Genomic DNA, 26,153 nt, shown 5'->3' with positions numbered 1-26,153 from the left:
TAAATTAGGCCCAGTAAGCAATTAATAATAATTAATAATAAAATAATTACAACAGTATATTCTAATAAAAGTTACGTGAATGTGGCCTCTCACTCAAAATACCTTATTGTAACTGTACTCACCCTTCTTTTTTTTGTAATGATGTAAGGTGGTGCAGTGTGTACATGATGGGATCAAGTGAGATGAATGACATAAGCATTGTGTAGGCTACTACAAGTGTTACTTGAACTCAAGTCCTGAAATACCGTGACAGTTGATCTGCTAACCCAGATGGCTACTAAGTGATTAATGGGTGGGGAGTATATACACTGTGTATACAATGGACAAAGCAGTGATTCATAGATAAGCCAGACTGAGTGAGATTTCATCACACTACTCATAGCAGCATGCAACTTAAAACTTATAAATTGTTTATTTCTGGAACTTTCCATTTATTTTCAGACTGAAAGCAAGGAAAGCAAAACCACATATAAGGGCGGGAGACTGCTCTTAGTCCCTCCGTATACTGAGTATGCCAGTCTTCTCAGGCTCCTTGGTAGACTGGTAAGCATTGCCAGGGGAATGGTATGTGCTGACAGTCTGTGGAGGAACCAGGATTCCTGCTTCTCCCCTCTTCGCTATAGCTAGACAGTGAATAGAGACCCATCAAGTACATCCTGGGAAGGAAGAGCGGGTACCTGCACAACTTATGGTTCTGTTAGGAAGGAGAAATAGGAGAAAGACATGTTGAGAAAGTGGTCATGACCAATCTGTTTACTACCTATGCATAAGTGAATTGTGGTGATTCCATAAATAATTTTGTGTTTTGAAAGACTTAACTGTGAACATTTTCCTGGTTTTTAAATATTCTTCAAAAGGAATACTAATGGTTATGTGATAGTCCATCTTATTTAACAAGCCCTTTACTGTGGAGTATTATAAGCACTTTATAGATATTAACTGATTTAATCTTTATATAACCCTATATGATCAGTATATTGTTGTCCCTACTTTAAGATGAAAAATTGAGGTTCAGAGAGATTAAATAATGTGCCCACAATCACAGAGTTAGTATGTACAGAACTGGGATTCAGACCCAGGAAGTGCTCCTAACCACTAGCCTATGCTATATTAAAGAATGGGATGGTTTATTCGACCTTTCTCTTACTTGTGGGTGTTTAAGTAGAAATAGGAAATCAATAGGGAAAATAGGCCCACTTTTTCCACGGTGCAAATAATGCTGTAGTGTATGTTTCGGTGCATAAGTGTTTCTTTGGGCTTGCTGGGCGAACATGTGACTATTGTTAAGGCTCTTGCTATGTAGTGCTCAGCTGTTTTCTGCAAGAACAAAGAAGGCTGCAGTTGACTGGCATGGGCTTGTTGCTAGAAATGAGGCTGTGATGTTCCTCTACTTGTTCTTTACCATGCAGAGGAGTGAGCAGTGTGATGTTGTAGAGGAACACTCTGCAGCTTTCAGAAGAATGATTTGTAGGCATTGCCAAACTGGTAACCATACTACATTGGACACATCAACCTTTTGGGCTCCAAACACTGGAGCATTTCTCTCCTGCTTATTTCACAGGGCTGTGAGATTGGTTGAAATTCTATGGGTGAAAACTTGGTAGACTTTAGAGTCAAACAAATGGGAGATACTCTTATGTGGACTTAGTTTAGGATACATTGGGTAATAACCTTCACTAATTGGGAATAAAGGAGGAAAAAAGTTTTTATTACATAATTTTTGTTTGAAATTCTTTTACTTTAGATGTTACCTTTTTAATGTATTAGCTTGTGTTTTAATACCTGCATTCACTAATTGATAAATGGGATCATAGAACTTTCACAATAGCTTTTTCTATAAGGAAAATATGAGTAAATTTCTATAGTAGGATTTTCTTTTTAAAACTGTAAAGTTTTTGTTTCTTTTTTGCTTTTTGGCATTTGATCATTCATAGACTGTCATTTATGGCTGTATTTTCTTATTGGATATTTGGATACAGGTTTCAGGGTTTGGGTCCGACTATAATCGTCTGTCCAACAACAGTGATGCATCAGTGGGTGAAGGAATTTCACACGTGGTGGCCTCTGTTCAGAGTGGCAGTTCTACATGAAACCGGCTCCTCTACCCACAAAAAGGTAACATTATAGCACTTCAGTACATTTTTGTTTGTTTTGTCCTGAAGCCTTCCATTTTACATACTTGTTTTTTCTTTGATTCATGGATTTCTCAGATGTCTGTTGTTGTGTTTCTTTTCATGCATTCAAACTTGTTACAGATTTAATTTGGATTCTGTATTTGATAGTCCTTAGTAGTGTTGAGACATGTTTGCTGTTCAGGGAAATGACTGGGCACAGGCAGTGTGCACAGCCTGAGAGCACAAGTGGGACCATAAATCAGGGACCTGTGGGACAGTTAACTGGCTGGATTGGGGGCATTAACAGTTCTAAACAGTTTTAGGAAAGTAGGTACATGTGACTTTAACAATGGTCACATGTTCACCCAATGTTATGATAACTGGTAATGCATTTGTTGATATGCTTTTTCATGAACAAAGGAATGACCTGCCATTTTGAAAATTTAAAGGTTTCCATTGTTGCTTTTTAGTTAAGTTGTCTTTTGTTTTTTGAATCCTTGATCATTATATAAGCATTATCACTGTGTTTTGATAGTTTTATTTCCTCACTTATTCATAGTTTTAGCCATATTATCTAAAAGGAGGTTTATCTGTGCTCCTATGGGTAGCATAGATATGTTGTATTATGCTTTTTTATTCTCATCTGTCTCATGATCTGTAAGCTCTGTAGAGTAGGGACTGTGTCTTCCTCATGTTTGTATCCCAAGTACCCTATAAATGTTTGCTGAATAAATAGTAATTACATTTTCACCATGGGTTTGCAGGTTGTTTCATTGACAAGAAGTGGCAATTTATGATGGGCTCTTTTTTCCCTGAGTCTTTGGAGCTTTGAATAAGCGCTTGTGCACCCTGTGAAAGAGCTAGTGAAGGTTGGCCTTGCTGAGTTAGATACATGAGCCACTAAGCTCCAGTGTTTCTGTGATTTTGCCAATACCCCTTCTTTCCAAATTCCCATCTTGTTTGTTATTATGAGTAAGCTGAACTTTTGACAGAAGTGAATCAGGAATATCTATAGTTTGGTAACTCAAGTTTGGTGAGACAGAATCTTGTACTAGCTGTCATTAAAACCACCTGACTTTGCCTTGCATTTTAAGTTATAAGTGGAAAACAAACTGAGTTAAAATATAATGCTGTGATTAAAAAGGTGATTTTTTAGAAGCATGGAAATAACAGTTTGGATTGTTTTTTTTTTTAGTCAGAATAAATTGTAGCCTGTGGGGAGGCCCCCTGGCCATGGATGAGAATAAGTCTACCAAGACATGGTCTGTTTGGGGAGAAAAGGTATCCAATCTCTCAAAGGAGAAGGGCCAAGGGCCTTTCCCTCAATGGGCTTTTATTGGGTTCATTTTGCACAGGAATACAGGTAAGGCTCATTAATCATTATCAGGCAGTAAGGATCAAAAAATGGATAACATACAAAGAACTCTGAGGGCCTATTTTGAGTCAAGGTCAGATAGCCAAAGAGCTATAAAACTTTGAGGAACAAACTCACTTTTTGCTTGGACCCTTATTTAATTGAGAGCATTCTAAACAAAACATGTTTCACAGGATTTTACATATTGTTTCTTAGGCTTGATTGCCCTAGGGGACCCACCACCAGCATTGTTTCAGGCTTAAGGCATTGTCTCAGGCTTAAATCAGGCAGGGGAAGTAAGGCAGCCAAGAGATTAGGAGACCAGACAGAATGAGGACTCAGGCTATGTCAAAGCTGAGGGGTGAAGGTCTGTTCCTCCCTTTTGCTGTACCCCCCCCCCCCAAGTCCTTCCTTGGGGCCTCCACGTGATCATGCCTGTGTTAGGTCTTTCCCCCCTTGGGGACTCTTACCCATCATTGGCTAACTGATCAAGCATTGGGGGCCGGTTATGGATGAAGTGAAAGGAGCAGAAGCAGTGCTCCTGCCAGGGAGATAAGCTTTGTCTCCTTAGTGGCTTATGGTCTGGAGGTTGCTCACTCAGCCTTAGCCATGGGTGTGGCTACAGCTTGTAAAACCAGGCAGGGCAGTTCCTAACAGTAACCATCCTGTTACCAGCTTTGTAAACATTTTTATTCCTTTTTCTCACTTCCATAGTCTATTGACATCTCTTCATATTTTGTATTACAAAATTCTGGAGGAGGATTTTTTAGTTGATGTTTGTCTTTAAAAGGCAATTTTTTCATATGGTCATTTTTATCCTTTTATTTTTCTTTGGGCTATTGAAATATATATATTTCTCACCTTCACCTGAATCATGTCTCACCTGCATTTTCTCTGTAATTACAACCTGAAGAACTACATTCATGTGAATAAAATGCATTGACTCATACTGGAAATAGAATTGACACTGGTCATTGTTTCTTGGTAAGGCTGGCTTCGTTGTTCAAGGGCAAAACTTGAGAGAAGAGTAGATATTTCACTTCTGTTTGCAGTGATGCCGCTTTCTGAGATTGTTTTGTATACATGGACACATGCATACATATGATTGTTCATAATTTTTTCAGTGCTTTACAGTTCACCAAGGACTTGAAGTTTCTTGCTTAGCTTTTGAGGAAAAGCAGTAGACTTTTGTTTTTCCTGACCCTTAACTCTTTCTATTCCTTTTTTGTTGTAAAATAGCTTAGATCTCTAAAGATACAAGTTGTCAAACAAAAGATCAAAATGATGTTCTCTTGCATCTTTCAAACCATACATCTTGACTTAAATATACAGTTTATTATTTGTTATTAATGCTAATATTTTACTCTTTGTGATGATGACACATCAAATGTGTTAATTCCTGGCAGAGACCTTGTTAGTAAGACTTCCAAGGTCAGAACTGTGGCTTCTGGATTCAAGCTCCCTCTGCTCTGTCCCTGTATTATACTTATAAATACAGATCTTTGCCATCCCATGCACATCTGTTAGCTTATAAGTGTGTTAAATTGCAATAGCACTTATGTTTCTTAATCATATTTCAAATATTCCATCAATGCTGGTCTGGTCTATAACCTAGCATCTATTGTCTGACCTTGTTTCCATCCTATTCACTGAGACTCCTCCTCTCCACGTGGAGTTTTCTGTGCCCACTGGCTCTCCTGTCTAAATGTGATAGTGGTGCTCTGGCATATGAACATTCAGTGCTGGGGAAATAGGGAAGGAGAGAAATTCTCTTTAAAAATACTTCAAAGAGTAACAGTGCCAGAATTGTTCTGTTTATCATTCAAATAGATTATTTCCTAATGATTTTTATAGGCAGTATGACATAAAATTTTGAAATGTTTGCATTTAGAGAGCATATTAAATGATCAAACAGTTTCTGAATGGAGCACATCTATCCTTTTTCTTCCCTAAATAGCCTTTGACAGTAGCTTCCCACCTCTCTCATTGTTTTATCTTATATTGTCTTTGTTAATATTCTCTTTGACAGAATAATTGAGAATTATCAAATAAATACCCAGCAACCATGAAAAAAGGTGCCTACTTTGAAGGGGACTGAGGTGTCATTGCCCTATGTACAGTGTTTTTTGTATTTTGTGTCTTCAATAAATGTCTCAGTTTTTCATATTACATGGCTGGATACCTCCTGGACAAACCTTATATATTAGAAACAAACTCTATTATGGACTTCCTTATCTCAGTGGTTGGGAAACGTAAGATGTTTTAGCATTTCTTGTTGATTCCCTATAAATACATCAAAAGTGTTCATGCTTATTCATGGATAGACCTTTTTCCCTTCTGTCCAGACATATTTGGTCCCAAATGGAAGCAATGAAATAGAATATTAAAGTTTCTGTGGGGAGAGGGGCCAACTACAAGGTGTGATTAAGGAAAAGATCACACAAAAACATGGACATCCGATGAACCTATTTTGGTGTGTTCTTTAAAAGGGCCTGTGTTCTGGCTGACAGGGACCAGAAGGGAGAGTGGAGAGAATCATAGGGGAAAAGGGGAAGGATTCACAGGAACAAGTGTAAAGGACACATGGACAATAACTAAGGTGGGGGGTGGAAATGGGTGGGAGGTGGGGAGCACTGGGGGAAATGGGCAGGGCTGGGAATATAAGACAGAAAACTGTACTTGAACAATAATTAAATTAAAAAAAAGATGCCAGGAAAAAAAAAGGGGCCTGTATTCTGAAACACTGGAGTAAAAAAACTTGACTTTTTAAAAACCTGGGAGTAAAAACATAAAAGAAAAGAGCCACAGTCCCTCAATCATTCTAAATATTTCAGATCCATTCTGAGTACACATTATTATGCAAAGTGATGTGATTTCTATTAACTTTAGAGATGGTATATTCACCTGGTACAAGAAATGATAGATGTTATGCTTGTTCTGTGAGGTATATTGTAAAATTATGTTGTTGGAGTCCTTTTTTCTTCATTGTCAGCACAAATCCTTGTTTATTAAAGATTTAGCTTGAAGGAAATTTTAATTAATTACAGGTGCAGTAAGTCCTGCCTGGGAAGCTGCCATGCTGCGTTTACCATGAATGGCCTTCATGTGCCGGTGCTCCTCTTGCTCTCCCACTGCCTGACAGTGTGATTTATGGCTGTTGTTTTCTACCAGTCCACTGTTTGCCCTCTAGGAGCGATTGGTCTCCTGAGCCTCCCTAATAACAGTAGTACTTTCACAGACATCTTTTAATGACAACAGCTCTGCATTCAGTAAGTCAGGCTAATTGCAGACATACCCTATTAATTGCAAAAACTAGGAGAGAGGTTACATATTTTACAAGCTTTTAATTTGAAACCGCCCGAGATAATTTGTCTTAAGTATTTGGATAGAGACGTCCATAATATTCAACAATTCACCATTATTGAAACTCCTGCTAAGCAGTTACAGAATTCTGTGATTGAATCAGGTCAAAATAGTCTTAGATGTGTTTTTACCCAGTGGCTATTTAATAAGTGCAGGTTATCTTTTCAATGGTGGCATTTTCAAAATATTCTTCTTATAAAAGTATTTTCTTAATTCTTATTTATCATTACACCTCTATAAGCTAACATTACAGAATTTTAAAAATAAACTTCAGTCCTTAAACATAGAAAAGAAACTGAACATGGTTCCAGTGATATATATTCGAGAGGCCTGGCATCTCATTTGTTTAATTTGGAGAAGTGATGTCCAGAATCCAGCTCATGGTGGCGATCCTTGGACGCCAGTGGAATGACCATGGTGATTCTGTGCATCCAGCAATTAGGAGCTGCAGGGTCCACATTTGCAGGGTTTGGCTATGACCCAGTGGTAATTTTAACTTCTGTATTTCACACTTGAAGCAGTTGTAGTTATTTTCATCTCCCTTTTCTCTGTGTATACACACAGTTCTGTGCCTGGAATTAAATGGGTCATGGAACATTTTGGGTTTCAGTTTGCTGCTGTTTGTCTCATGACTTCTAGCAGATGCTGTGCTTCAGGAGGGAAGAATAGGGGTAGAGTCATGATAATTTGCCTGCACAGATTCTTCATGGAAAAATTAGATGTGGAGGGACTATTGAAATCATCACTGGCTTCTTTTAAAGGCCCTGGGACTGGTGGGGTGTGCTGTCTGCTGCTTTGACAGCAACTGTGGTGGGGCAGGTGGCAGGGCAAGTGGCAGGGCAAGTGGCAGTGCAGTCAGGGAGAGGTCAGTGAAGGCAAGTCCTGGGAGAGCTTGTATGTACATTTGTAAGGCTGTGAGCCCTAAGGTATTTACTGTTGCATTCATCATCAGGTAGAAAGTCAGGAAATGGTTAAATCATGTGTGGCCTTTAATGTAGTATTGTCCAGGCACTGAAAATAGTGAATAGGAAGATGGCAAAATAGCAGTCATAATAATAGTAGCTCTCCCATTGAACCTTCATTAGGAACTAGGTGTTATTCTCTGAAGCAAATGTTATTGACTCTGACATGTTAAGTGTATTATGACATATAAGAAGATAATTTCCTCATTTTCATTTTTATTTATCAAAATTTTCTTGGCCCATGTTATATACCCTTTTGTGCTTTATTTAATTAAAAAATAGTCTAATCCTAGTTTATTAAGATGTCATTTTTGAAGCTATTAAACTTTATAAAGTTTTTATGATTGTGGTTATATGTATTAGATTTCCTGGTATTTATTCTTATATTCCTGCAATAGACATATTGGGTTGATACATTGTTAAATTTTATTTGTAAAGTAATGTGTTTGTAATATGTTGAGTCTCTCAGTTTTGAAGACACCTTTCACTAGCTTAACTTGAATGATTTGGACTGTGTTTTATCTTTTAATGGATTTTGAAACAGATTAAATAACAGAATCAATTCCTGCTTCATTCATGAAACCCTTGGTGTGGTAGACTTTGGTGGGAAGACCATAACATCTTTTTCAAGTTCTTCAGTATTGGTCTAATTGGTGTGTCTTATTTTTCTTGGATTCATTTTGGTGATTTGTTGTGTTAACAGTCATCTTCTGTCAGATGTTCAGATTATTTTGGAATTAGGTCACACAGTAGTGGTTAACATTTTGTGATCTCTGTACCTGTGGAGACAGTTTTTGGACAGTTCTCATGCTGAGTGTATGTGTTCTTCAGCATAACTTTTTAGAGATTTGTTTGTTATGTTTGGTCTTTTTAAAGAATTGTTTAGTGTTTTGCTTTATCATCTCTACCAGTTTGTTTCTTTAAGATTCACTAATGTTTGTTTTTGTCTTATTAATCTTCTCATTTTCCTTTTTAGCATATTGCATTGACTGATGAGTTTGATTCTGGCCTTTCTGAATATTGTAAAGAATGAGTATTTCTTAAGTGGTCTGAAGCACTGCTGATTGCTAGTGAAAGGAGCTCACTAATTATGATAACTCAGATCCTTTGTATCTTAATTTGTTTGTATTTTATTTTATTTTAAAATTATATTTTATCGTTTATGCCATAACAGTTGTCCCAATAGTTCCCTCATTGTCCTGCTCCCCACAGCACCCCCAACACCCTCAGGCAATCCCTACACTGTTGTCTACATCTGTGGGTCATGCATGTGCATTCTTTGACCACTTTTTTTCCTATGCTGTTTATATCCCCATGATGATTCTGTAACTACCAATTGATACTTAATTCTTTCACCTTTTTCACTCATCCCTTTAATCCCCCCTCCTATCTGACAACCATCAAAACATTCTCTGTATTTATGATTTCTGTTTCTGCTTCTTTATTTTTTAGATTCAGTTTTAGATGGATATGTATGTATTGTTCATATTTTTGATTTTCATCTTCTTCTTAAAGAATGCCCTTGAGCATTTCATACAATGCTAGTTTGGTAGTGATGTAACCTTTTACCTTCTTGTCTGGGAAACTCTTTGTCTGTCCTTCAAATCTAAATGTTTTTTTTGCTGGGTAGAGCAGTCTTGGTTGTAGGTCCTTGCTTTTCATCACTTAGAATGAATATTTCTTGCCAACCCCTTCTAGCCTGCAAAGTTTCTTTCAAGAAATCAACTGACAGTCTTAAGGGAAGTCCCTTGTAGGGAAAAGCAGGTAATTCACTGCTTTTCTCTTGCTGCCTTTAAGGTTCTCTCTTTGTCTTTAACCTTTGGCATTTCAATTATGGTGTGTCTTAGGGTGGGTCTCTTTGGGTTCTTCTTGTTTGAGACTGTCTGCACATCCTGGACTTGAATGTTTATTTCCTTTACCAAGTTAGGGAAGTTATTTGTTGTTATTTTTTCAAGTAGGTTTCCAATTTCTAGCTCTCTTTCTTCTCCTTCTGGCACCACTATGATGTGAATGTTGTTACACTTGAGGTTGTCCCAGAGGCTCCTTACACTGTTCTCATTTCTTTTGGATTTTTTTTTCTTCTTGCTGTTCTGATTGAGTGTTTTTGTTCTCTTATGTTCCAAATTGCTGATTTGATTTTTGGCTTTATACACTCTGCTGTTGATTCCCTCCCTATAAATTGTTCTTTATTTCAATTAGCATATCCTTCATTTCTGACTGGATCTTTTTTATGCTGTTGAGGTCCTCACTAAGTTCCTTGAGTATACTTATAACTAGTGTTTGAATTCTGCATCTGGTAGCTTGCTTGTCTCCATTTTGCTTAGTTCTTTTTCTGGAGTTTTGGTCTGTTCTTTTATTTGGGCCATGTTTCTTTGTCTTCTCATTTTGGCAGCCTGTGTTTGTTTCTGTGTATTAGGTAGAGCTGCTACGTCTCCCAGGCTTGGTAATGTGTCCTAATGTAGTAAGTGTCCTATAGGGTCCAGTGGCACAGCCTCCCATGTAACCCAACCTGGGTACTTGAGGTGCACCCACTGTGGGGACTATGTACACCCTCCTTTTGTAGTTGAGCCTTGATTGCTGTTGGCACATCCAAGGTCAGCCACCGCCTGTGTTCTGTCCTGGGTCACACAGCATAACTCATCTGCAGACGTCTTCTACTTGTGCTTGTCTTGGAGGTTCCCAGGAGAGGCCAAGCTGTGTACCAAGGCCACCTGCTGCTAATGCCAGGCCTCGGCTGACTTAGCAAGAGGTACGGGGTTTGCTAAAACCAGGTGCTGCTTTTTTAAGAGGATTTCAGAAAATCTGAAGCATGAGCCAAGACAAGCCGTTCATATGGAAAAGCCACTGTAAAAAGTTTGGGTGGGCCTGAAAGTTGGTTAGAGCAGGGCCTCTGCAAATTTTTAGAGTGGGGTAAACAATGTCAGCCAGGTTGGTGGAGTGTCAGATATGGTGCCTAAGTGCTACCTCTGTGGCTGTGTTGGGAGAGGGCTCAGAAAAGGGACAATGTGCCAGCACTTCTGTGTGGGATGAAGCTGTGTTCCAGCTCTTGCCCTGATGACAGACAATTCAGTTCCTTCTCATATGTCTCTGAGGCCTTTCAGTCTGCTGCCTCAGTGCTAGAGCTCAGAGCTGAAGTCTGAGAAAGTCTGTGCTCAGGCCCTTTAAGAAGAAACTGTCTGGGATTCCAGCATTTCTGTCTTCCACAGCTTCAATCTTCACTGGTTTTTACAGACAGAAGTTATGGGGATTTACCTTCCTGGCACTGGAACCCTGGGCTGACGGGCCTGGTGTGTGGCTGGGGCCCCTTGCTCACGAGAGATCCCTTCTGATTTTTATCTACCACCTGTAGGTGTGGTACCAGCCTGTTATATATCTCTGCGCTTCTCAATCACATTGAGAAATCACATTGAGTCTATTTCCTTTGCCAGATTGGGGAAGAGCAGATAAAGTGCTTCTCAGATAAGGTCAGATTCAAGGAGTTCATCATCACCAAGCCCTTATTACATGAAATGTCAAAGGAACTTATCTAAGAAAAAGAAGATAAAAAAGATGAATAGTAAAATGGGTGTTAAAAAGGACCTCTGTCCTCTTTCAAAGTTGCCTTCACACTATGGGCTGAGCTTTTTGGTCTGGAAGTTCTGTTGTGTACAGACAGCCCTATGCTGTCTGGGTGTAGTGACCTACACCTATCCCATCCTTGCTGCTTTTTTTTCTGACCTGGCCTGTCTGAAGGTGGAGTTTGTTTTCCTCTCAAGCATGGCTACTGGTTTGGATCAATGCAGAATTCGAGAGTCACCGCTTTCCTCTAGAATTATGGAGAAGATTTTCCTTTTTTATTTTCTGAATTTTTTAATATTGCATAAAAGGTGTTCAACACAGGCAGAATATTTTCTCTGAGGGGAATTTTTTCTTTTTTGTTCCGATGAGAAGCTACGGTATTTTCTCTTGTTTTTCTTTATTTTTGGAACTCAAACATTTAATAAATATCTGCCTAAGTCTATGTCTTTTTTCAATGTTTCTGACTGATATTCTAGTATGTTTTGCTTTATAGACCCAGTCTCTCTTCAGAATTTTTTCTCCCCAGTCTCTCTTCAGAATTTTTTCTACCATTTTAATTTTTTTCCCAATTTTTTTATTTAATTATTTTTCAGGTACACTTTTCTCTCTATTACTCCCATCCCATCCTACCCCCATGCTCCCCCCTCCCACCCATTTCCACCCTTCTCAGTTGTTGTCTATCTATCCTTTATATATGTTCCTCTAAATCCCTCCCCTATTTCCCCTGAAACTCCCTCCCCTCTCCCCTCTGGTCACTGTCAGCCTGTTCTCTATTTCAGTGTCTTTGGTTATATTTTGCTTGCTTGTTTGTTTTGTTGTTTAGCTTCCTGTTAAAGGTGAGATCATATGGTATTTGTCCTTCAACACCTGGCTTATTTCACTCAGCATAATGCTTTCCAGTTCCATCCATGATGTTGCAAAAGGTAGGAGCTCCTTCTTTCTTTCTGCAGCATAAAATTCCATTGTGTATATGTACCATAGTTTTTTGATCCATTCATTTACTGACGGGCACCTAGGTTGCTTCCAACTCTTGGCTATTGTAAATTGTGCTGCTATGAACATTGGGGTGCATAGGTTCTTTGGGATTGGTGTTTTAGGGTTCTTAGGATACAATCCCAGCAGTGGAATTGCTGGGTCAAAAGGCAAGTCCAATTTTAGTTTTCTGAGAAAATTCCATACTGTTTTCCATAATGGTTGTACCAGTCTGCAATCCCACCAACAGTGGACCAGAGTCCCCTTTTCCCCACACCCTCTCCAACATTTGTTGTTTATTGCTTTGTTTATGATAGCCATTCTCACCGGTGTAAAGTGGTATCTCATTGTAGTTTTAATTTGCATCTCTCTGATAGCTAGTGATATTGAGCATCTTTTCATGTGTCTCTGGATCCTCTGTATGTCCTCCTTGCAGAAGTGTCTGTTCAAGTCCTTTCCCCATTTTTTAATTGGGTTAGTTGTCTTCTTAGAGTGAAGTCGTGTGAGTTCTTTGTATATTTTGGAGATTAAACCTTTGTCTGAGGTATCATTGGCAAATATGTTTTCCCATACAGTTGGTTGTCTTTTTATTTTAATGCTGTTTTCTTTAGCTGCGCAGAAGCTTTTTATTTTGATGAGATCCCATTTGTTTATTCTTTCCTTTATAGTCCTTGCTCTAGGGGACATATCAGTAAAAATGTTGCTGCGTGAAATATCTGAGATTTTCCTGCCAATGTTCTCCTCTAGGACTTTAATGGTGTCATGGCTTATATTTAAGTCTTTTATCCACCTTGAATTTATTTTGGTGTATGATGTAAGTTGGTGCTCGAGTTTCATTTTTTTGCATGTAGCTGTCCAGTTCTCCCAACACCATTTGTTGAAGAGGCTATCTTTACCCCATTTTATGATACTGCCCCCTTTGTCGAATATTAATTGACTGTAGAGATTTGGGTTTATTTCTGGGTTCTCTATTCTGTTCCATTGGTCTATGTGCCTGTTTTTATGCCAGTACCAGGCTGTTTTGATTACAGTGGCCTTGTAATACAGTTTGATATCAGGTATTGTGATCCCTCCTACTTTGTTCTTCTTTCTTAACATTGCAGCTGCTATTCGGGGTCTTTTATGGTTCCAGATAAATTTTTGAAGTGTTTGTTCTATGTCTGTGAAATATGCCATTGGTACTTTAATAGGTATTGCATTGAATCTGTAAATTGCTTTGGGTAGTATGGACATTTTGATGATGTTAATTCTTCCAATCCATGAACACGGTATACGTCTCCATTTGTTTGTGTCTTCCTTGATTTCTGTCTTCAGTGTTGTGTAATTTTCTGCATACAGGTCTTTAACCTCCTTGGTTAGATTTATTCCCAGATATTTTATTTTTCTTTTTGCTATATCGAATGGGATTTTTTTCTTGATTTCTGCTTCTGCTGATTCATTGTTAGTATACAGAAATGCCTTTGATTTCTGGATATTGACTTTGTATCCCGCTGTTTTGCCAAATTCATTTATTAGTTCCAGCAGTTTTTTGGTAGAGTCTATAGGATTTTCCATGTACACTATCATGTCATCTGCAAACAGTGACAGTTTTGTTTCCTCCTTTCCGATTTGGATGCCTTTTATTTCCTTTTCTTGTCTGATTGCTGTGGCTAGAACTTCCAATACTATATTAAATAGAAGTGGTGAAAGTGGACAACCTTGTCTTGTTCCTGATCTTAGTGGAAAAGCTTTCAGTTTTTGCCCATTCAGTATGATGTTGGCTGTAGGTCTTTCATATATGGCCTTTATTATATTGAGGAATGCTCCCTCTATTCCCACTTTGCTGAGTACCTTTATCATAAATGGGTGTTGTACCTTATCAAAAGCTTTTTCCGCGTCTATTGATATGACCATGTGGTTTTTGTCCTTGCTTTTGTTTATGTGGTGTATTACATTTACTGATTTGCGGATATTGAACCATCCTTGCATCCCTGGGATGAATCCCACTTGGTCATGGTGTATGATCTTTTTGATGTATTGTTGGATGCGATTTGCCAATATTTTGTTGAGGATTTTAGCATCTATGTTCATCAGTGATATTGGCCTGTAATTTTCTTTCTTTGTTGTGTCTCTCTCTGGTTTTGGAATTAGGATAATGCTCGCTTCATAAAAAGAGTTTGGGAGTTTCCCATCATTTTGGATTTTTTGGAATAGTCTGTGAAGAATAGGGGTTAGCTCTTCCTTAAACGCTTTGTAGAATTCTCCTGTGAAACCATCTGGTCCGGGGCTTTTGTGTGATGGGAGTTTTTTGATTACTGCTTCAATTTCATTTGCTGTTATTGGTCTGTTCAGGCTTTCTACTTCTTCTTCATTGAGTTTTGGAAGATTATATTTTTCTAGAAATTTGTCCATTTCACCTAGGTTTTCAAATTTCTTGGCATACAGTTCTTCATAGTAATTCCTTACAATCCCTTCTATTTCTGTGGTATCAGTTGTAATCTCTCCTCTTTCATTTCTGATTGTGTTTATTTGGGTCCTCTCTCTTCTTTTCTTGATGAGCCTACTTAAAGGCTTGTCTATTTTGTTTATCTTTTCAAAAAACCAACTCTTGTATTCTTTCATCCTTAGAATTGTGCTTTTAGTCTCTATGTCATTTAATTCTGCTCTGATCTTGGTTATTTCCTTCCTTGCACTTACTCTGGGCTGTCTTTGTTGTTGTTCCTCGAATTCTTGCAGGCATCGGGTTAGGTTGTTTGTTTGAAATGTTTCTATTTTCTTTAGGTAAGCCTGTATTGCTATGAACTTCCCTCTCAGGACTGCCTTGGCCGTGTCCCATAAGTTTTGGGTTGTTGTGAGTTCATTTTCATTTGTTTCCAGGAACTTTTTGATTTCTTCCCTAATTTCAATCTTGACCCATTCGTTGTTTAATAGCATAGCATTCAGTCTCCATGATTTTGGCTGTTTTGGGTTTTTTCCTGTGGGGTTGGTTTCTAATTTCAGTCCTTTGTGATCAGAGAAAATGCATGGTATGATTTCTATTTTTCTGAATTTGTTGAGACTAATTTTGTGTCCTATCATGTCATCTATCTTTGAAAATTTTCAATGTGCTGTTTTAAAGAATGTGTATTTAGCTTCTTTGGGATGGAGGTCTCTGTATATATCTGTCAAGTCCATTTCATCTAGGGTGTTGTTTAGTGCAGCTATATCTTTGTTGATATTTTGTTCAGAAGATCTGTCCATTTTTGACAGTGGGGTGTTAAAATCCCCTACTATAATTGTGTTGCTGTCAATATCTTTCTTGAAGTCTTCTAGGATTTTTCTAATATATTTAGGTGCTCCTATGTTGGGTGCATATATATTTATGATGTTAATGTCTTCTTGGTGGATTCTTCCCTTGAGTATTATGAAGTGACCTTCTGGGTCTCTCTTTATGGCCCTTTTTTTTGAAGTCTATTTTGTCTGATATTAGAATTGCTACCCCGGCTTTTTTGTCTTGACCATTTGCTTGGAAAATTTGTTTCCAGCCTTTCACTTTTATTCTGTGATGGTCTTTTGTCCTGAGGTGGGTCTCCTGTAGTCAGCATATGTGTGAGTCATGCTTCCTAATCCATTCAGCTATTCTATGTCTTTTGATTGGAGCATTTAATCCATTTTCATTTAAGGTTATTATTGATAGGTACTTATCCATTGCCAATTTTGTACCACAGTTCCTCTTTGTCTCTCTCTTTTCCTGCCTTTCCTTAAAGCAGCCCTTTTAGTATTTCTTGTAGAGCTGGTTTGGTGGAGGCATATTCTTTTGTCTTGGAAGCTCTTTATTTGGCCTTCTGTCTTGATTGAGAGCCTTGCTGGGTAAAGTGGCCTTGGTTATAGGCCTCTGGTTCTCGTTACTTGAAATATTTCTTGCCATTCTCTTCTTGCTTGGAGTGTTTCCATTGAGAAGTCAGTAGCTAACCTTATTCGGGCTCCCTTGTATGTTACTTCCTTTTTCTCCCTTGCTGCCTTTAAGATTCTCTCTTTTTCTGGGAAATTTGCCATTTTAATGATGATGTGTCTTGAAGTGGGCCTCTTTGGATTCCTCTTGAATGGGACTCTCTGTGATTCCTGGATTCGTGTAACTTTTTCTCATCAAATTAGGCAAGTTTCCCATCATTACTCTTTCAAGTAGGTTTTCTATCCCTTGTTCTTCTTCTTCTCTTTCTGGTATTCCTATTATTCGGATATTATTACGTTTCATATTATCTTGCATTTCTCTTAGTGCCTCTTCATTCTTTTTGAGCCTCTTTTCCCTTTCTTGCTCTGTCTGGGAGATTCTTTCTACTGTGTCCTCCAACTCACTGTTGCGATCTTCTTCCTCATCGATCCTGCTTTTCATTCCTTCTACTATGTTCTTTAGTTCCGAAATTGTATTCCTCATTTCCTGTTGGCCTTTGCTGATAGTTTCTATTTCTTTTTTCATGTTGATATAGTTTGCGGAGAGCTCATTGTAGCTCCCCTCTAGTTTCTGGTAGCTCCCCTCTAGTTTCTGGTTGCTCCCCTCTAGTTTCTGGTAGCACATTGTGAGCTCCTTGAATTTCCTGGTAAGTAGTGCTTTGAATTCAATATCTAATAGCTGACTTGCCTCTCTTTCATCTGAGATTATTTCTGAGACTTCCACCTTTTCTTTCATTTGGGCATTGTTTCTTTGTCTTCCCATTGCTTATGAGACTCTTCTTGTTAGCTTCAGCATCTTAAATTGATCCGTTTAGACTCCCTAGGTTTATGGTGTGAACTTCTGTGGTAGAATACCTGTGAAATTCAGTGGTGCAGTCTCCTGCAGGTATCTTGATGTTCTCCACTTACACCTACTCCTTTCTTTGTGTGTGTGTGATCAGCTGGAGGTGGAGGCAAAATGGTTTATGACAGCAGGAGAGTACTTATGATATTTACAGTCACAGCTGGTAGGGAAGAGATAGAAGATCTTTAGGCTCTATATAGTGTTAACTGTAATCTTCAACCCAATTTGCCACTTTTAAGAAAGGATAGACCAAAGACAAGTCTCTTGTTGGGGAGGGAAGGCTTGTGAGTTGTATCTAGAAAGCAGTGTGATTGCTCATGGTCAGCTTTTGAGGTAAGGTGAGAGTAAAGAATAGTAAATAGATGTAGTGTGTGAGCAAGTAGAGTTAATCACTACAGTGATAGAATTCAGGAATCTGTAAAGTGGGCTAAGATCCAAGAGATGTGTTTTGAAGTATTTACAGTGGTATAGAAAGCAACAAACAAACAAACACACAAAAAAAGGGCAAGAGAAGTGAGGAAAAAGGAATACGTTTGGGGTGAAAGGAAGAAGGACTAAAACAGGAAAAAAGAAAGGAGAAGAACAGAGTACTGAAAGATATAGCAACAATAAAATTAAAAAATATATATGATTACTGAAAAAAGTTAAAAAAAAAAAACCTCCTTCCTTGTTGGTTTCAAACTGTCCCATCTGTTTTTTCTGGTTTCGGCAGGACCCCTCTGTGGGCTGGGTTGTAGGCCGAGGTGCACACCCGCCCGCCAGCCAGGCTACCAGACTGCGGTGCGGGCGCCTGCCTGCCTGACAGACTGCCTCGGTCCCACGGGATCTGGTACTGGCCCTTCCTAGTCCTGTGGCTGGGTGAGAAGCAAGTCTAGCTGCCTTCACAGAACACCTCAGTCCACTTTCCAGTAAAAACTTCTCCAGAAAGCGTGCCTCTCAGCCCAGCCCAATCCCCAACCTGACTGGTTAAGACAATGCTCCTCTCAAATTTCCTGGGCTGGCAGGCTGGTGGGCAGGCGACCACAGAGATCGCAACTGAACACAGCCCCCTGTCGTTGCCACCCTCCCTGCACACCTAGACAGCAGGTCTCTGCCACCCAGCCCCGCCTAGATGGTGAGGGAGGGAGCCAGCTCTTCCAAGGACCCCACAGCCGGCCCAATGCTCCACTGAGTGCTGGGCTCCCTATGAGTCCACCATGGCACTGGACACAGACTGAAGCCTCTATACCCCTAATGGGGCAGCAGCGTCAGCTCCGAGGTGTTACGGGCTGGCCAAGGGCAGCCGGCCCTGCTGCTGCCGCTTTTGTCTTTACTCACAGGTGCCAGGGTCCCGATGAGTCCTCTGTGGCAGACGCCCCTGTCGCTGGGCGCAGGCGGAAGCCTCTGGGCCCTGACTGCTGTGGCAGCCGTGGCTCCGAGGTCTTTTCACGCCAGCCAATGGCTGCCGCCGGCCTGGCCGCCTCTGTCCTTACTCACATCCCTGAGACCCCAACGACCTGTAGCTGTCTGGTTCGTCACTATCTCTGGTCTCTTATTTTCATAAATGCTGGGGAATTGTTGGTTGGGGAATTATTGCTCTGTTCTTCAGTAAATCTGCCAGGATTTTCTCCCAGGGGTACGAGAACTGGAGTTGCTCCGTCCTACTCCGCCGCCATTTTCCGGAATATCTCTACCATTTTTAAAATTATTTATTTTATATCCTTTCTACGCTGTCCTCCTGGAATTCATGTTATTGATCATTAGAGTGCCTGGATTTGTTTTTCTTGTTTCCTTGGCTTTCTCTCATTTTCTTGCTTTTGTTTTAAAATAAGTCACTTATCTGTCTTATTTTAAGCCTAACAAAAATTGACACAAAATGTATTTATTAAAATAAAAATTGAGTGTTTGTATATTGTAACTTTTGGGAGTCTTCTTTTGAGCTATCCCCCAATAGTGGATATGTAGTATTTACTTCTTACAGATGAGTGAAACATGCAGTAACCTTCCATTGTTGATAAAGTACAATTACAATTGTATGTACTGTGTTTGTACACATAGTTATTATGTGCTTTAGAGTATATCATGATTGGAAGATTGTCATTTTAAGAGCCATGCTTATTTAACTTATCTTATTTAAAACTGGCTTTACCATTTCATCATCAATTTAGGAGAAACTAATTCAAGATATTGTTCATTGTCATGGAATCTTAATCACTTCTTACTCGTACATCCGACTGATGCAAGATAATATTAGTAGGCATGACTGGCACTATGTGATCTTGGATGAAGGACACAAAATTCGAAATCCAAATGCTGCTATCACTCTTGCTTGCAAACAGGTATGAACTCTTATAACATGGGAGGTTTCCAGGTGAATAATAGTATTTAATTGAGACTAAACTCCCCGATTTTAGTTAGCACACTCATTTAATCTTTCCTTGTGCCTTTGCATAAGGAATTTAAAATATACATTTTGCCTTAATGCACAAAATTTTTTATTCTTGCTCTTAATTATGTTTTTTAAATATTCTAATTGCTTACATTACTTAATGTCTCTTGTAGGGATCAATTATTAGAATATAACCAAAGCCAACTCAAGTCCATAGTATTCAGAACAATAAGAAAAAAATTGTTCCCTTATGTAATTAAAGAATTTAAATTGTATAAAATGTCTTCTGTGTTTTGGAGAAGACCAAAATGATATGTAATGTGTTAAATAATAAGATTGGGTGGGGGTGTTTTGGGTAGGGTTGGTGATTATCTGTTAAAGGGTGAATTTAATAAAAAATATTTTCTTTCCCAAAATAGTTCCGCACCCCTCATCGCATCATCTTATCTGGCTCACCAATGCAAAATAACCTCCGTGAGCTGTGGTCACTCTTTGACTTTATCTTCCCAGGAAAGTTAGGCACATTACCTGTATTTATGGAGCAGTTCTCGGTCCCCATCACCATGGGGGGATATTCAAATGCCTCCCCAGTACAGGTAACACTTTTAGTATTTTAATATATACTTTGTAGCCAAATTGTTCAGAATATAAATGGTCAAGCTTATATATTGGTATCTGATAAAAATTACAAAATTATTTTTGCTTGATAGCTCATGTTTTTTCAGATGAGTTTTTAAAAATTATGTAAAATACTCTAGAGCAGTCAGAAACTATGAAACAGGAGTGAATCAGTTCTGGACAACATATAATTTAGTCCAGTTTGAGGTAGTACGTCTTATAAAGTAGTATAAAGTTTTAGAAAAGGGGAAACCAGCAGGAATTGTTCAAGGAAGACTTAATGAGTGAGACAGGTTTCCCTTATCTTGATTCTGGGAAAACAGGCTCAGAAGAACAAGGGCAATAGGTTAAGACAACAGCCACATTATATGGCCATAGGCAGTGAAGAGACACACTTGATTGGACTGGAGATGCTGTGAGGAAGTAGCAGGAAAGCTGTGGATTCTGGAAATGGGAACCTTGAAAAGGAGGTAGAGGTTCTCAGGCAGCCACTGAGGTTGTCTGAGCAGGACACTGGAAAGGGCAGTTCCTCAGAGGGGTACTCAGGCTACAAGTAGTTATGGAAGGGAGGCTGGCATTGAGGGATCTGTAGGAATCATTGTGGTGAGATCATGAGGACCTGGACCTGGATAGTGGTCCTGAGAAAGAAGGTGTAGACCAAGGGCCCCAGGTGGCAATTTTTTAGGCAGTAGAAAACAAGATGTGGAGGCTGGTAAAGTAAAGGAAAAGGCATAGGTGGTGATAAGCTTGCTGCAGCTGACCCCTGAAATTTTAGGCCTGGGTGACTGGTAGAATGGAGTTGTCATAGGCAGGAACACCAGGACATGAAGCTGACCTAAGGGCAGGCTTCACCTTGGTGAGAGCCAGGGTTTCTGTGCAGCTCTCAGGTAGGGCCTGCACTGGCCAGGTCATGAGTGAGCCACAGAGAAAGCCTTTCACCAAAGGAAACATTCACATGTTTTGAAATACTTAATTAGGAAAAGAGTTTTGGACCTTTAAAATTAGAGTATTGTCAACACCAGTCTTAATACTTTGACATTTGAATGTTTTTTAATTAACTTTTAAAGAAAGGGCTCTCTTTCTCTGGTGAATCCCTATTATTCTTCATTTATAGTGTTCTTTTTGAAACTCTTTATTTTGAAATAATTTCAAGTTTAATAGAAAGTTGCAAAAATCATAAAAAACTTCTATATATTCTCCACCTACATTCACCAGTTGTTAACAGTTTGCTCCTATTTTGCTGCATTTGCTTGATCTTTCCTTCCCTCCCCCCCTCTCCCCACCTCTCCATACATGCACACAAATGTATGGTTTTTGTTTTTTTTTTACTGAATCATCTGAGAACAAGTTATAGAAAATGCCTTTTCCTCCAAATCCTTCAGTGTATATTTCTTGAGAACAAGGACATTATCTTATAGAATCACAGCATAAACATTAGAATCAGGAGGAAATTTAACATTGGTATAATTTTGTTATCTAAAGTATATGTCATTTACACTTTGCTAGTTCTTCTAGTAATATCTATGTCTCTTTAGTCTCCTTTAGTCTGGTACACTTTCTCTAATTTTCCATATGCCTTTCGATCACCTTGACAATTTTGAAGACCACAGGCCTGTTATCTTATAGAATGTGCCTCACTTTGGCTTTGTTTGTGATGAGATTCAGGTTATGCTTTTTTGGCAAGAATATCACAGAAGTGACATGTCTTTCTCAGTGCTTCCTATCTGAAGGCACATGCTTTTGGTTTATCTTTTTGCTGGTGGTATTAATTGGCAGTGATCTGATTGCTTGGATGAGTGGTATTTGCCAGATTTCTAAACTCTTTGAAGTTACCACTTCTCCTTTGGGATTAATAAGTCATTTGTGTGGAAGTACTTAGAAACCATGTAATTTGTCTGTTTCTTCCTTGAAGTTCTTGTTTCAGAAATTTGTGCACTTACCTGTTTTTTTTTCTTGTTAGATTATAAGGTCCTTGGGAGCAGAGGTATTGTTTTTATTTGCCCCTTTCTGTTTAAGTTCTTGGCTGTCGTGCATTATTGAATCCCAAGAAGATAGTCTGTTAGCAGATATTTATTGTGTTAGTCTGGGGCTAAAATGATGGGAAGTGGCTGGCAACCAGAACCTCCCTTTAAATAATATTCTCAGTTTACTGTGGGTGTGCGGGGGAAAGTGGTAAACATGATGAAGTGGTAATAAGGTTTGTGATCAGAGGAGACGGCCAATTATCAGAACTTGTGGGAGTCAAAAAAGGCTTCCTGGGGATGCAGTGAGACTGTTCTAGGACCTAAAAGGATGGGGAGGGAGATGGGGAAGCAAAGTAACTACTGAAAATAGGTACTGGTTCTTAGATTTGTACAATAGACTTGTGCAGAAGATTTTAGAACTGAGAAGTCATCTAGTTGAACCTTCTTTCACTCTCAAGGTTATTGAGACTCAGCACTTAGCTCTGGAAGAAGCAGAGTTGGGGAGTAATTATCACTCTGCCTTGTCAGAAAGAGGAAGGAAGTGTGGGCATGCTCAGCTAGGTATCCATTTTCCACAGCACTGGGGAGTTGGGAGTAATAGGGAAATGCAGTTGGATGCCCCTCCCCATATGTTTTTTACTGACAGAGGAAAAGACACCAGAGGCGGATGAATAGAGTCGACTTTATTGCTTGAAACAGGATTCCCTGAGAGTTGAACTGGAAAATGTGGCTTGACATGAAGGCTAAAATAGGGTTCTTATTCATTTCTGCTCTCCCATCCCCACCCCAGTCTAGAGCTTAACATCATCCTCTAGGGAGTTTTGTATAACAAATAGACCCAGACCCATGCCCAGCTGCTTTGGGCTCTGACCCTTGTAAGCTCATCACAGTGGCCCAGGAGCCAGGGAGCTCCCCAGAGGGGTGGACAGGTGGGAGAAAGAATAGAAGTGAGTGGCCAGGCCATTCAGCAATCCGGCCCTGGTCTCCCAGCATAACCAACTAGCTCACTAGTCCTTCTGGAGGAGACAGTTTAGTCTCAACCCACTGTATAGCTGTATAGCTTTTCAGGAAGAATCTAAATAAGTGCTTGCTTCTTTGGTGGGACTGTAATGTCTTCTTAAATTCTGAAATTTAATTATCTCTGCTTTAACAACCCATAATATGTACCTGATCATCATCTTAAAGGTAATTCTAATCAATGTCTGAATGATACTGAGCTTCTTTATTATTGTCTGCTATTCTAAATAAAACCTATTATTTTTGTTTACACACATAAACACATCAGGTAAACGCACATACATGAACATACATATATGCATACTTGAGGTATTCTTAGAGTCTTTTAAAATGTTTTCTTTTTTACCATGTTAATTTTGTTACATGAATTTTTCTTTATTATGATCAACCTCTCATTCATTTTGCAGGTTTCTTAAATTTAAACTTTGGTTGGAATTTTTCTAGTTCCATTAAAGAATAATTTACTAGTTTGTTAAGCCTATTTAGATTTTTTTCAAATATCAATAACGTATTGAATTCTTTGCTTGCCTTTAAATGAATTGCAGAGAGAGTGGTTGCCTACGCTGTGGGTCTTTGTTTTGCTGAGTACAGTTAATGCCCATCTCGTGTGGCTCTGCTCCATTACAGAACCATATGCTCCATTGTAGACTAGAGTGACCTTTTATTTTGGGGATCATGGGACTTTTCTTGAACTTACTCTCCAAAGTCCCCAGTGGGCAGTAATCTCTGCTGATTATCTGGTTGCTTCCATTGCAGCAGCTTCCCCCATAGTTGGCTTTTGATCTTCAGCTTGCAGAGTAGCAATTCCTTTCTAGCTATTGGAGAATACAAGATTATAAATGGAGATTTGTTTGAAAGCAGTTTTTTCTCCAGAGGGTTTAACTATGCAGTAATAAAAGCGAAGTATAGAAGAGAATAGGTTACAAAATTATCAGTTGCTCTTTTCACTGTATATTATGATTAATTTTTTTCACTGATACTATTATGAAAGCTCCCACCTCCGGGAGCATTATATTGGAGCAAAACTTAACGTATACTAATTTTTCCAAACCATTTTCTAACCATTTCCAACCAATTTCGTATAAACATTGCTCATTCCTTAAAAAATTTTTTATTTATTTATTTATTTTTAGAGAGGGCAAAGGAGGGAGAAAGAGAGGGAGAGAAACATCAGTGTGTGGTTGCCTCTCATGTGTCCCCCACTGGGGACCCAGCCAGCAACCTAGGCATGTGCCCTGACTGGAAATCAAACGAGTGACCTTTTAGTTCACAGGCCAGCACTCAATCCACTGAGGCACTCCAGGCAGGCTGGTCATTTCTTTTGAAAATGATCTTTGTAAACATTGAAATCAGTTGAGAGGTAAGAACGAATGCATTTCTTAAACATGCAGTAATTGTTTTCCTTTTGTTTTACTAAAGGTTAAAACTGCTTACAAGTGTGCATGTGTGTTACGAGATACCATAAATCCATACCTCCTGCGGAGAATGAAGTCAGATGTCAAAATGAGTCTTTCTTTGCCAGATAAAAATGAACAGGTCTGTAAATCCAGGACTTACTAAAACATGGGTGTGGTACTAGGAGCTTTAGGGCCAGCTGATCAACATTTGCATATACCAGTATGTGATGTGACAGGAGAGACTGCTGTGGCATCTGTATATACCAGTATGTGACAGGTGAATCTGCTATAACACTTGCTCTCAGCAGAACTCTTCCTCTAGTCCACAGACTTAGACCTCTCTTTAACACGTGGATTCCCACAGCTGCTCTCTGAACTGTATTTCCTCAAGTCCCCAGTTCATTCATGCTACAAATTGTATTAGATGTCAACAACCTGCCTGGGAGATAGAAATAAACAAAGAAAACACTTGTTCTTGTGGAACTCACATTAATTCTTGAAGCGAGACAGTCATAAATAAATATATCAAATGGAGAGTGGTAGTAAGTGTGAAGAGGGAGATGAGGGCAAGGATATATGGAAACAGATTTTTATAAGAGGAGGCTAGAGAATACCTCTCTGATAAACTGGCAGTTGAGCAGAGGCCTAAAGAAGGTGAAAGAGGGAGTTACAGGGAATTCAGACGAACAGCATTCTAGGTAGATGGAAAGTGGGGGTGTGTTGGTTCATTCACAGAGGCCAGAGTGGCTAGAGGGCAAGGGCAAGGAGAGGGCTGAAAGGAAGTGGTCAGATTTCTGGCCAGATCACCAGGGCCCACTGGTCAAGGTGAAGACTTTAGAGGAAGTTCACAGGAAGTTATTGAGCAAAGGAGTGGTATCATCTGACTTAGGTTTTAAAAGAATTATCCTGTTAAATTTCACCCTACTGTTCTGTCATCTTACTAGATGACTGCACTGTCTGTTCAGCATCTAAAAGAGAATGCATTGTACATTTTGAATGTTGAAACTCTGAAATGATCTGGGAGATCTGTCAGCAAGACTATTGACATCACTGCCTCTTCCCTCCCTGCCAAAACTCACTTCTAAATTTACCCCTTGTCTTAGCATTCCCCTTACAGTTCTCCCTTCTCTGTCACAGCATTACTCAGGCCACCACCCTGTGAGCTGTCTTTAATTCTAGATCAACCAGTTGCTGTGGTGTTTTATTTGTTCTTTGTCATTCCCTCCCATTTCTGCTTCACATCCTCATAAATGAGTGCAGTTTAGTCTGAGTGGTGCGGTTAGTGTGACCGCGCTACATTGTTTGGCATTTCCCACTACATGCAATATTGCAGTTTTGCTGGATTTATTTTTCCAAGGCTTTCTACCAATGTACCTTTGATATCCCTCTTCCCACCAAGAATATTGATTTAGCTTGTGACCGTTCATTTTTACTGTGGAATCATAGAATACTTCTTATATTCTGTGCAGTAGCCAAGGCAAATCGCTTCCTAATTTTTTTAATGTTCCACTTTTCCTTTTATTTGCATTTGTGCCCTCCACTTGAAGGTTTGCACACCCCTCAAACAAACACACATGTAGAGAAGTTCATTTGAAGACCTCACAAGGCTCTCCAGTAGAGCCTCTAGTTGACTGGAACTCCCTGAAGTCAGGATTTTGGCTCACTTATCTACAGATTTTGCATGACACCAAAAATAGTAATTTGCACACACTA

The 26,153-nt window shown here is 39.2% G+C and overlaps 1 protein-coding gene across 3 annotated transcripts in view; it reads left to right on the top strand.

Annotated features, from left to right (window-relative positions):
- ERCC6 (ERCC excision repair 6, chromatin remodeling factor) overlaps positions 1–26,153 on the top strand; it is an 89,895-nt gene that overhangs the window by 46,778 nt on the left and 16,964 nt on the right. For 2 of the 3 annotated variants that reach the window (XM_037056681.1, XM_037056682.1), the window contains exons 8-11: positions 1,980–2,115; positions 19,224–19,394; positions 19,864–20,040; positions 24,463–24,579. In XM_037056681.1, coding sequence (XP_036912576.1) covers positions 1,980–2,115; positions 19,224–19,394; positions 19,864–20,040; positions 24,463–24,579 — 601 coding nt within the window. The remainder of the gene's footprint in view (positions 1–1,979; positions 2,116–19,223; positions 19,395–19,863; positions 20,041–24,462; positions 24,580–26,153) is intronic. The other variant, XM_037056683.1, reaches the window with a different exon arrangement.

The sequence above is a fragment of the Sturnira hondurensis genome, unplaced genomic scaffold (genome assembly GCF_014824575.4).
Source record: "Sturnira hondurensis isolate 20B ecotype Veracruz unplaced genomic scaffold, ASM1482457v3 Scaffold0009125, whole genome shotgun sequence".
In the NCBI taxonomy this organism is placed as follows: Eukaryota; Metazoa; Chordata; class Mammalia; order Chiroptera; family Phyllostomidae; genus Sturnira; species Sturnira hondurensis.
Note: the sequence above shows the minus strand (reverse complement) of the source record. Positions and strands in the feature narration are given on the sequence as shown.